The sequence below is a fragment of the Lepidochelys kempii genome, chromosome 1, assembly GCF_965140285.1.
Source record: "Lepidochelys kempii isolate rLepKem1 chromosome 1, rLepKem1.hap1, whole genome shotgun sequence".
In the NCBI taxonomy this organism is placed as follows: Eukaryota; Metazoa; Chordata; order Testudines; family Cheloniidae; genus Lepidochelys; species Lepidochelys kempii.
In genome coordinates, this window is record NC_136380.1 from 100,025,731 (window position 1) to 100,038,650 (window position 12,920).

The window sequence follows — 12,920 nt, forward strand, 5'->3', positions numbered from 1 at the left end:
GGTGATTAACGGTGGAACAATAGGTGACAATAGGGGGAGAAGGGTTTGGGGTGCAGCAAAGGGAGGGGTGATTATGAGTAGGGAGGGGGTCAGGTGATGGCAATGGGTGGGAGCTTGGTGAAGCAGGAGGAGAGGATGGATACTGGGAAAGGGGACATGGGGGTGAGTGACAGGAGGTGAATAGGAGCAGGGGCTCCTGTCATCCCCACATTGTCCCCTCCTGTGTCCCAGAATTTTGTTGGGAGGTGGGTGCTGCCCATCTACTGTGGTCTGACCCCCCTGTAATACCCCTATCTCCCTCTTGTGTGAAAGGTTCTGTGGTGTCCCTTGCCCTTCAGGGGTTACCTGAGTCCCTCTCCCTATTCTACCATGCGAGCTGGGACTTGGGGGTGCTTGCCCTTTCCCTGTCCCTCATGTGAACCAGGATCTGGAAAAGCCCTTCCCACTGGGTGGAGAGATGAGAATATGCATCCTGGGATCATGAGCCAAAAACATGTTTCTGACACGGGGTAAGGAGTTGAGAATGGACATGCCTGATGGATCTCACAGACTATCCAGCACCGGACAGGGAAGGGGAACAACTACTGATATGAATAGAGGAGTTGACACATCTCAGAGCTATTGTTCTGAGATGTATTAATCTTCATAGGGTGTTCTCATTCAGCTGAGACCATCACATTCACACCTCTCAAAATCTCCTCTACTTGCAGGGATTACCTTTTGCTGCAGACCCCCATGTAGCTAAGCATTTGATGATGATTAATTTCATAAATAGTATAGCAGAGCTCTGTTGAAGTTAAGACTGAGAAAATGTTTTCTGTTTAAAGAACGATTTTTCTAAGTGTTCTACCATCCAAATGCGTACCTGGATTGTCTTGATAGTTACTGTGTCACTATGGGGCCATGGGGTATGGTTAAGTTTTTAAAATTTAGCGTAATTTGAGTAAGAGGTACCTGAGATACCGCCCCCATGCCTTCCTTCCAAAACAAAAGCTTTTCTTCAAAGTTCACAGATTCTACCTTTTTGTATGTATTTTGTATGTGTGTGCACAAGTGTGTTGTGCATCTGGCTTATAAAATATAAATTGCTTAATTGGACTGGTAGGGGAGGGTGAGCTGTCTGGCTGGGAGAGTACATGTTGTGGGGAATAGTGAGGGAGGGAGGGAGGCATAACAGTCACCAATCACAAGCTTAAATTTACTGTAACCACCATGTAATACAACTGTCACGCTCTCGGGACCCAGACCATGTCTAAGATTTCTCTCAGCAGCTTATTAGCAACTACACACTTCAAACATTTCAAAGCACATCCATTATCCCCATTCTACTGAAACAAAGTGTACAGGGGAGAGGACTCATACAGCAGTATGAGGACTCATACATATATTATCCCCATTCTACTGCAACAAAGTGTACTTGGGACTCATACAGCAAATGTGTGACCTAGCAGGTAGGACAGTGGACTGGGACTTAGAAAACCTGGGTTCTGTTCCCAGTTCTGCCACTAGCCTGCTAGAGGACTTTGGCCAAGTCACTTCAGCTCTTTGTGCCTCACTATCTCCATGTGTACAAAGGGAATAATGACGTTTCTCTCCTTGAGATCTACTGATGAAAATCACTTTGTAAGAACTAGGTATTATTAACATTATTTGCTCATAAGAGTGTCTGAAGTGCACATCTATAGGACCATTAAAAACTACCAACAGCATTTTTCTCTTTTTGTTTTCTCAAAACCAGAAAATTAAATGGTAAAAAAACTTAGTTAATCCATAGTTAAGTTTGCCTGGCGATAGCTTGTGCCCTTCCAGAACACAGAGTTCAGAAAAACTCAAACTTGTGAAAACTAGGAAATATAGAGTTAAGGTATGCATCCACAGAACGCTAACTCTGCCCTCTTTGAGTGATGCCCCAATACACCTATTACACACACACACACTCTCTCTGCCTTTGCCCTGTACAAGAACAAGAGGCATTTACACTTCTACAGTTAAGCCTGCTCCACAGAAAGAACACACCTGCTAAATTTTACAAGTCTCTTCAATCCCTTTTACAACACCTTTACCCTTATGTACACAATGACATCTAAGACTATACTTTCACTTATACCTCATTAGTGTGGTCTGAATTTAATCTCCCACCTGATTTCTACACAATGCAATGCTGAAAGGAAGCATACTAGATCTCTCACAGTAGCATGCACCTTTCCTTTGATCACACACACACACACACACAGGGGTCGGGAGAGGGCCTCACACACATCCCCAGAGAGACACGGTCCCCTCATTTGTCTCGTATCACAATTACAACTCTTCCAAGCTGCTCTATCTTATTTCTCTACCATTCACTACAGCTACACCTAACACAGTGAATACAGCTGGAGTATATGCAAATAATCATCAGTGGCTCTTACCTGCTTCAGGGAGGCAGAGTTAAGGTTGCACAGATGTGTACCTTTAACACTATTTCCTGGTTTTAACAAGTTTGAGTTTTGTTGAACGCAGTGTTCTGGAAGTGCACAAACTATTGCCAGGAAACCTTAACTCTGGGTTAACAAAGTTTTAAGTCATTTAATTTAACTCTAGTTAGTGTTCTTATATACAGCAAAAACATGTAATAAAAACTGATGAAGGGGGAGGCTGTGCTATAAAAGGCTCTTAATGATCTAAATATAAGTCTACATACCTTTATTTTAGTGTTTTCTATCAAATGCTGAGCCATTGATTTTATCAGAACTTCAAAGAAAAACCACGAATACTGAAAAGAAAACGAAATTATTGCGTTATATAAAACTGCAAAACTAGTCTAAAATTTCCAAAATTAAATTAGTCTTTTTGCAGCCAATGACAACCTGGATGCAATTAACTATTTACAACATCTGCTAGGAAAGAGATGACATATTGTTTCTTAACGGTTCAGTTCTGAGGATTAGGCTCTACTTTATTAGAAACAAGAAGGAAAAAGGAAAAGTTTTTTGACAAATACCTTAAGCAGCTTGTTGCTTGTAAGAAAGTCAGCAGATGGTTTAAGAATTGTTGTCATGGATTTGGTCAGTTCTTCATGTACAGTCTTATAATCAGAAGCAATATAAGGCTCAGCTTTATAAGCATACTTGCCGGAAAAAGGAAACAGAATGTAACATGTGGAATTTTAAATAAATGCAACTATTTTTAATGTGATTAGTTTTAAAGAAGCAAACAAATTGCTTTATTTTGTATACCTTGACATATGACCTCAAGTAGATATCCAATCCTTCTTCGTGGCACTGTGCAACAATATGGATAATAACCCTAAAAAAAGATAGAAATGAACAATAAACATTATGTTCTGCTGTAACAAAAATGTTTACTTTGATTACAGATCAGTTCATTTCTGCAACTTACTACCACATGGAGAAATCTCACATGGGCACAAACCATTAATCATTTAAACACACTGGACCACTTAAATTCTTTACCTTGTCACATTGACTGTAACTTCCTCTTGAGTAGTTCTAGTGAGAACTCTAAACAATTGGTTTAGAATTGTAGGCAGGAAAGCTATCATCACATGGCTCTCCATAGCATGAAGACTCTAAGAGAAAGAAATAGAGTAGTAATATTACTTCCTTGTAGTCAAGCCATTTAACATTATTTTCAAAACTCCTCTACAATCTACTTGGAGAACTACGTTCTTAGAAAAAGAACTTTCCCCTTCAAAGAAAGGGGGAAAAGGAGGATCTGGGAAATTATAAGGCTTTTTGAAAATCTAAATACACTATATTCACCCTCTTGTCCACATGCTTGTTGACCCCCTCAAAGAATTCCAATGTTGACTATTCCCCAACAAATTATGTTCATCTATGCAACTGACAATTTTGATCTTTACTATAGTTCAACCAGCTTGCCTGGTACTGAAGTCAGACTTACCGGCCTGTAATTGCCGGAGTCACCTCTGGAGCCCTTTTTAAAACTTGGCGTCACATTAACTACCCTCCAGCCATTTGGTACAGAAACTGATTTAAATGATAGGTTACAGACTAGTTAGTAGTCTTGCAATTTCACATTGGAGTTCCTTCAGAATTCTCGGGTGAATACCATCTGGTCCTGGTGCCTTATTACTGTTTAGTTTATCAATTTGTTTCAAAACCTCCTCTAATGACACCTCAATCTGGAACAGGTCCTCAGATTTGTCACCTAAAAAGAATGGCTCAGGTTTGGGAATCTCCCTCACATCCTCAATCGTGAAGACCGATGTAAAGAATTCATTTAGTTTCTCCGCCATGGTCTTACCCTTGAGTGCTCCTTTGGCATCTCGACTGTCCAGTGGCCCCACTGGTTATTTAGCAGGCTTCCTGCTTCTGATACACAAACATTTTTTTACTATTACTTTTTGAGTCTTTGGCTAGCTGTTCTTCAAATCCTTTTTTGGCCTTCCTAACTATATTTTGATACTTCATTTGCCAGAGTTTGGGCTCCTTTCTGTTTTTCTCACTAGGATTTAACTTCCACTTTTTAAAGGGTGCCTTTTTGCCTCTCACTGCTTCTTTTACTTTGTTGTTTAGCTATGGTGGCTCTTTTTTGGTTCTGTTACTATGTTTTTTAATTTGGGGTACACATTTAAGTTGAGCCTCTATTATGGTGTCTTTAAAAAGTTTCCATGCAGCTTTGCAAGGATTTTACTTTTGGTGCTGTACCTTTTAATTTCTGTTTAACTAACCTCCTCATTTTTGTGTCGTTCCCCTTTCTGAAATTAAATGCTACAGTGTTGGGCCACTGTGTCTTTTCCCTGCTACAGGGATGTTCAATTTAATTATATTATGGTCACTATTACCAAGCGGTTCAGCTATATTCACCTCTCGGATCTGATCTTGTGCTCTACTTAGGAGTAAATCAAGAACTGCCTCTCCTCTTGTGGGTTCCAGAACTAGCTGCTCCAAGAAGCAGTCATTTAAGGTGTCAAGAAATTTTATCTCTGCATCCCGTCCTGAGGTGGTATGTACCTCAATCTGGGGTAGTTGAAATCCCCCATTATTATTGAATTTTATATTTTAATAGTCTCTAATCTCCTTGAGCATTTCACAGTCACTATCACCATCCTGGTCAGATGGTCGTAATATATCCCTACGGCTATATTCTTACTATTCAAAGAGATTCTATGATACAGTTTGGTTCATTTAAGATTTTTACTTCATTTGATTCTATGCTTTCTTTCATATATAGTGCAATTCCCCCACCAGCACGACCTGTTCTGTCCTTCTGATATATTTTGTATATCTTATTGTGTCCCGTTGATTATCCTCATTCCACCAAGTTTCTGTGATGCCTAATATATCAGTATCCTCATTTAATACAAGGCACTCTAGTTCACGCATCTTATTATTTAGACTTCTAACATTGGTATATAAGCACTTTAAAAGCTGGTCACTTTTTAGCTGTTTCCCATTACATGATGTAATTGAATAAGACTTTTTTTCATTTGACTGTTTCTCATCAGATACCACCTGTATTTCATCTTCCATACTGAAAACTGACTATTTATTCTGACAATTAAAACTGACGATTCTCCTCCTTACTAGGACTTAGAGCAGGGGTTGGCAACCTTTGGCATGCGGTGCATCAGGGTAATCTGTTGGGGGCCACAAGACATTGTGTTTACATTGACCACCTGCAGGCATGGCCCCCCGCAGCTCCCAGTGGCCTCAGTTCGCCGTTCCTGGACAATGGGAGCTGTGGGATGCCGCGGGCTGCAGGGTCGTGCTGGCCGCCACTTCCCACAGCTCCCATTGGCCAGGAACGGTGAACCGTGTGGGGCCGTGCCTGTGGACAGTCAATATTAGCAAAATCTCTCGTGGCCCACCAGCCGATTACCTTGTATAGACTCCCCCTTTCCCAATTTCTAATAAATCTAAACCCCTCCCCCATATACCATCCTCTCATCCACACGAGACCCCGCAGTTCAGCCTGTCTAACTGGCCCTGTGAGTGGAACTGGAAGGATTTTAGGGAATGATACCATGAAGGTCCTGAACTTCAATCTCTTACCTAGCAGCCTACGTTTGACCTCCAGGACCTCTCTCCTCTCCTTCCCTATGTCATTGGTACCTACATGTACCACGACCACCAGCTCCTCTCTTGCACTACACATAAGTCTACCTAGATGTCTGGAGAGATCTGCAACCTCCGCACCAGGCAGGCAAGTCACCATGCGGTTCTCCTGGTCATCGTAAACCCAGCTATCTATGTTTCTAATGACTGAATCGCCCATAACTATTACCTGTCTCTTCCTAATAAGTTCCCTCCCCCGGAGAGGTATCCTCAGTGCAAGAGGATACCACATCATCATCTGGAAGCAGGGTCCCAACTATGGGATCGTTTCCCTCTGCTCCGGGTGGGTGTTCTCCTCACCTGAGGCTTTCATCCTCCTCAGCAGCACAGAGGCTGTCAGACTGGGGATGGGACCGTCCTACTGTGTCCCAGAAAGTCTCATCTATGTACCTCTGTCTCCCTTAGCTCCTCCAGTTCAGCTACCCTGGTCTCAAAAGCCCGTACTCGGTCTCTGAAGGCCAGGAGCTCCTTGTACTGAATGCACACATATGCCACCTGCCCATAGGGCAGGTAATCATGAATGTTGCATTGGGTGCAATAAACTATGATAAAGTGCACTAGGGAACCTTTAGTGCACACCAGCAGGGTCTGCATGGACCAGTCAATGCAGTGATACTCAGACCTCAGTGGTTCAGGAGCCAAATTAGCAATCAACATTACCCAAAAGAGCCACAGTAGTGTGAGTTCATTGTTTCATTTACTATAGTGCTATATATTTATATTTAAATAGTATGACAAGAAAAATCTATATAATTTTCACAGCAAAATGACTGACCAAGTATTATTTTATCAACTACAATTGGTTAATAACATGGTAAAAGCATACTGATAGGGTAATAACTTAGACTGATTAGTAATTACATCACACCGAGTTTTAATAACATGTGCTGCAAAGAACCACAGGAGACACATTAAAGAGCCTCTTGCGGCTTAAGAGCCACAGTCTGAGTATCATTGAGTTAATACATTCACGTTACTGGGATTCAGAAATCACATCCCTGTAGTCCGCATTACTGCTCCACGTAGACAAGCCTTTAGATGCAAGAAACTCTGGTTTCCCCCCCCCCCCCCCGCCAGTGTTTACTGGATAAACATCCATTTCATTTATTTTGTATCGGGAGGTTTTATTGGTGGTTATTGATTAAAATTGAAAATTGGAAGCTCTATATATTAAATATAATAATACTGCTGTGTATTTATTTGGCACTTGACATTTGATGATTTCAAAATAATGTCAGGAAAGAAGGATGGTTTTGTGGTTAATGCACTACACTGGGACACAGAAGAGCTGGCTTCAATTCTCAGCTTTTCCAGACTTTCTGCTTGACCTTGGGCAAGTCACATCATCTCTGTGTCTCAGCTCCATATTTAAAATGAAGATAATACTGTGTCCTTTTTTCCACCCTTTCTATGCCTTGCTTATTTAGACTGTAAATTCTTTAAAACAGGGATAATGTCTTACTGTGTGTATGCACAGTGCCCAGGCACAATGAAGACCTAATCTCAGTTGCAGCTTTGAGACAGTAAAGTAATAGATGATAAGTACCTTACAAACATCCATTAATTTAGCCTTACTACATTCCTGTGATGCAGACAGTCATCCTCTGTGAGGCACAAGGAGATTAAGTTTCAGAATGGTAGTCGTGTTAGTCTGTATCAGCAAAAAGAACAAGGAGTACTTGTGGCACCTTAAAGACTAACACATTTATTTGAGCATAAGCTTTCGTGGGCTAAAACCTACCTCATCGGATGCATGCAGTGGAAAATACAGTAGGAAGATATATAAAACCCAACCCCCCCCCCAGAACATGAAAAAATAGGTGTTGCCATACACACTATAATGAGAGTGATCAATTAAGGTGAATACCTTATAATTGATCACTCTCATTATAGTGTGTATGGCACCACCCATCTTTTCATGTTCTGTGTGTGTGGCGGTGTATATATCTTCCTACTGTATTTTCCACTGCATACATCCGATGAAGTGGGTTTTAGCCCACGAAAGCTTATGCTCAAATAAATTTGTTAGTCTCTAAGGTGCCACAAGTACTCCTCATTCTTTTTAAGGAGATTAAGGTGACTTGTACAAGTCACACAGAAAATTGATGGAAAAGCCAGGAATAGTACTAGGTCTCTGGACTCCAAGTTCTGTGCCTTAACCACAATATTATTTTTCTGGTCTCCAAAGGCAACATGTTGAAGTTGATGTTTTGTTAACCTTAATATAGTTTTGTTTTGTTTTGTTAGTTATGTTTTGTTAACCTTAATCACATTGGCCAAGATGCAGATATATAAAGTTTGGTCCCTAAATCCGTATTTCAGCCTCTTAAAAAGTGGCTTGATTTTCTGAGGGGCTAACTACCCATAATTAAGTCAACAAGAGCTGCATGTACTTATGAAAATAAATAGATTTAGGTGCCTGGCCTTCAGCAGCTATTTTAAAATTCTGGCCAATTTGGCTAAATTAACATTCCTGTGGGAACCTTACTTTTTTGTTCAAGCTATATCAATCTTGAGAGAAGGTAGTTGAGATGACTGGGGGCTAAACCTAGCCAAACTCCATCATTATTGCATACTGATTTGCAGCCCCACCCTCAATTGATATGACCACAGTCCTTTCCCCCTCTCCCCCACTTCCCAATTTTATTAAATCTGTTACATCACTGCTGTTTTGTACCTTAAGATACTTTACAAGATCAGTTCCTAAGGCCTGGGCTCCAGACTCCGTTTTCTGACAGTACTCAAAAAAATTGTGTAAGTGCTGGTCCTACCAAAAACAAGAGAACCAAAGTTAATCAGCAATAACTGAAGTTTAATTCCATAATCAAAAGAGGAACAAAGCAATGCACTTCCAAATGCCAATATAAAATAGGTGTATAACAAACAGCCAAAAACTTCAACCACATTAAATGGATCCATTACTGAAAAATCATTTCACAAAAATAGCATGTATATTTCCTTAAAAATAATTTACATGGAGAAAAACGTTACTACAATTACCCTGATTAACAGTAATAAACATGTATTGTCTAAGTCCTGTATTTGATTCTATCAGTACAGAACCCAAAATACTAATCCAAAATATAGTAATCTGTAGATACAACTATATGTGAAGACAGCCACATCCAGCAGTGCAAAACTAACTACGGTTTTGTTTTTAAATTTTAAGTAAATGTTTTTAGTACTTGTCAAAGATGCCAAGTGAGTAGCTGAGACTAAAATCATATTTATCTTCAGATCAATACAGTAAAGGTATTGTCCATGCAGCTTTCTCACACTGACACGCTTTAAATCTCGAGCTGACCTAAAAACCACTTTTAGCTGTCAGAGGGAAGATCACTCTTCATGACCATTCAATCCTTTAGCTCTCTACTTACACTGACAACAAGCATGTCAGTTAACACTGTAATGGTTTTAATGTGAATAACTGGAATTGGATTGAGACTGGCACTTTTCACTTTGGTTAAAAATGGGGCTGGACTCAAATGTGAACCGATGACTTAGACAAAAGGCTTTGTATTTGATAATCATTTTAAAATTCGCTGCAGCATACAGTACGTTTTATATATTAACTAGGGGGGAGCTTTTCAGAGGCACAAAAAGGGAGTTGGCAGCCTTCTGTGTGTTTCTTTTGTATCTTTTGTGTGTTTGAAAATCTCCTTTATATATTGTATTCATGCTACAAAGACACCTTAATCATAAAATATTTGTCCTGGTTTTAAACTTACCTGTGTGTATACAGTAGAAACTAGATGCGTAGAAATTTTTAACAATGGTTTGCCTCCATCTACCCATTTAATTTCAGGACCAGAATGCTGTTTGCGCACAAAGAGGAAAAATAATATATTATGTCAGCATACTAACCCAAAACAACAGGATAGTGGTTTGCATACCATATAGGTGCACATTTCAGACTGTCCTCAAAACTGTAAACTTGTACATATAAAGTAAAATTGTGCAATGAATAAATCTCATTAATAATAAATAATTGAAAGGCAATGCCACTAAAATCATTATGAAGTATGTATGTAGTTACTCAATTAGAAATGGTTCTTTTTAAAGACAAACTGTCCCATTGTATTGGCATCACATGAAAAACTTGCAGGTGGATGAACTTTATGGGTTAAATAGGCTAACTAACAGTGGATTTTTCTTGTAAGATATGGGTTTTCTGACTCTCCTTTAAGTGTAGGGGAAATCTTCTGGACTACAGGAAATCCTCATTTGACTGGCTGTTCTTGAGAAGGACAGTCAATCAGAGCTGCTGCTTGCACTAATATAAACTGGTGTCTTCGAATGTGTGGCAGTCAGTGTTCCCTTTCCCTCTCATTTGGGAATATCAGAGCAGTACTCAGCTCTCTAAAGTGAGATCCTGTTGGGGATCTGTTGATTCCTGCTTACCCTGCGCATAGGTGCTAGAACTAGGCATGCTAGGAATGCTGCCACATCCCCTGGCTTGAAGTGGTTTCCATCATATAAAGGATTTACAGTTTGGTTCAATGGCTCTCAGCACCCCCACTATACAAACTGTTCTAGTATCCCTGACCTGCATCTAGACGTTCTAGTCCTCCGGATGCTAAGACTTGGGAGGAGAGGGTGAAGAGCTAAGTGCTTCCCTAAAATTAAGGGGAGGGTGGGACAGACATGGCTGGATTATGAAAAGCAAAGAGATGGGGGGGAAGTTAGAGAGTGAAAAGGTGGTGGTGCGGAGGACTGGACACAGAGAAGGTAGAGAAGCAACTCTCCCAATTAATTCCCTCTTCTAAGTTGAGTTCTGGCCTCCCCCCGCTTGCCTCATTCCCCCTTCAATTAATTTCCCTTTTACTTTCTGCATATCTCCCCCGACCCTTCTACATTGGCATCTTTTTATGACTTTATGTAAAGTTATAATCTACAGATTTTGTTTTGCCAATGCTGGCAGGTAGGATTTTAGCAGCTCCAAGATTCAGTTTGTGGAACAAGGGCTTTTCTTGGGTGAGAGGTTTATTGAAAGAGAAGTGCATGGATAAGGTGACATTCTAATAAAAGTTAAGAAAAGAACTTCAGATGAATTTGCAAAGCCTTCTTGTGTATTTAAATTTAATTTAAAGTATGTCACGCTATAATTGGGAAGTTTTTCATTGGATGAGATGAAGTGGCCAGACCTTGGAATTAGTATGCATGGACCATCAGTTAGGCACACTCTTCCCTGAATAAAATCTTGGCCAACAAATCATCAACTTAAGGACGCACATATATTCCCAGTTCATGTGTGTGTGGAGCAACGGCAACTGAACATTTGCATCACTTGCTGAACAAACACCAATATTAAAGAGTGTCTTGGTCTGTCTATTCTAGATTATAAAACTCCAAGAGAATATCTTGGGTGCAACTGAAATACTCTTGAAATGCTTACTACCTTTCCTAATATTATTCTGCTACACAAATGCATATTCCTAGCAAACACGCAGCCACTAAAGAGGCTCTAAATAAAAAGCCTCAAACTATGGTCATAATAAAAATTATGATAGTTTATTTTTAAGTTATATATACTACAGATAACTAAGCAAATGGCAACAATTCTACCACTGGATTTTGAAACAAATGGAGGACCTTTCAGTGTATCAAGAGAGAAAGAACAGATTTGGTATATAGGGAATATTCCTTATACCAGGAGCAGGAATCAGTACAGAACAACTGCTTGCACAAATGTTGTTTTTTAAATTTTTGTTATTAGTCTATTTTTCTCTGCACAGACAACATCCAGTTTTTCACTATTACAAAAAAAACCGCGATCACAATATTTAAAAGCTTCTCAGACATAACACACAAGGGATAATAGAAAAAAACACTCGATTACATAAAAATCTATATGGGTGCAGGTTGACTCAAGTCCTTGTGAAGCAAAATGACAGGATTTGCTCATATGATTTCTCTAATTTATTTATTTTAGGACTCCACATCAGTTACATCTCCTCTGCAATACATTCTATGTCACACAATCTGTATCTTGGAAGAGTCATAAAACAAATGTTTTAACTGGAAAATGGCTACTTAAAATTCTTACAAAGCTTAGAACTGAGCATAAGCCCATTTTATTTCTTGTATTCTCTTTTGTGAAACACAAAGAAACAAATATACCTATACACCTATCTAGGTACTGTACCTTGCCAATCCCAAGTTCCTGATAGCTAAGATAGCCTGATGGAAGATTAGCTGACACAGGAATGTGCTGCTCATTTGTCACTACTCTCCCATCTTTTAATAGTGGAAGCCAAGAATAGCCAACTACAAGAAATAAAATGGAATTAATATTTTACATATATTACGTATTTTTTAATTAAAGGCCTATATGAGAGCTTCAGTGGCCTCCTCTCTATGTATAACATATACATGGTTACATGATTTCTGGTTTACAAAGACCCAACTTGTTGAACAGACTATAAACAAAGCTAAAAATGTTAAAAAAGAAACAATATATTGTTACCTTCAGGTAAAAAATTGTAACATTTTAATTTGCTTGACACTAAAATTCATAGTTCTTAAAACAAATTGAAATTAAAGATAAATATTTCAAGTGGCAAATCTATTTTTCCACTATAATTAATATTTCAGAATTACCTCCATCAATGCAACAAGTATCCAGTATACCAGCTAAATCTACTTTTTGAAATCTGCTAAACCATTCTTAAAAGTAAAAAGGGTCAACAAGCCAAACCTTGTGTTTCAATTACATCTTTCTTCTTGGTACTGCCTTTGCTTGAATTATCACAGCTGACATGGTAGAATGTGAAAAACAAATGATGTTTTCCATGTAGCTGTGTGGGCAATTCTATTTTAATCTGAAAGGCAGATAAA

General features: G+C 39.3%; 1 protein-coding gene across 23 annotated transcripts in view; it reads right to left on the reverse strand.

Moving 5' to 3' along the window:
• DOCK9 (dedicator of cytokinesis 9) overlaps nucleotides 1–12,920 on the reverse strand; it is a 335,502-nt gene that overhangs the window by 133,741 nt on the left and 188,841 nt on the right. For 22 of the 23 annotated variants that reach the window (XR_012159418.2, XM_073348476.2, XM_073348365.2 and 19 more), the window contains 8 exons: nucleotides 12,781–12,904; nucleotides 12,229–12,350; nucleotides 9,812–9,898; nucleotides 8,761–8,850; nucleotides 3,456–3,571; nucleotides 3,219–3,288; nucleotides 2,984–3,109; nucleotides 2,684–2,755 (listed from right to left, as the gene is read on the reverse strand). Coding sequence is in view for 22 of the 23 variants with exons in the window: in XM_073348476.2 (XP_073204577.1) it covers nucleotides 2,684–2,755; nucleotides 2,984–3,109; nucleotides 3,219–3,288; nucleotides 3,456–3,571; nucleotides 8,761–8,850; nucleotides 9,812–9,898; nucleotides 12,229–12,350; nucleotides 12,781–12,904 (807 nt within the window). In the remaining variant the exon portion in view is untranslated. The remainder of the gene's footprint in view (nucleotides 1–2,683; nucleotides 2,756–2,983; nucleotides 3,110–3,218; nucleotides 3,289–3,455; nucleotides 3,572–8,760; nucleotides 8,851–9,811; nucleotides 9,899–12,228; nucleotides 12,351–12,780; nucleotides 12,905–12,920) is intronic. The other variant, XM_073348448.2, reaches the window with a different exon arrangement.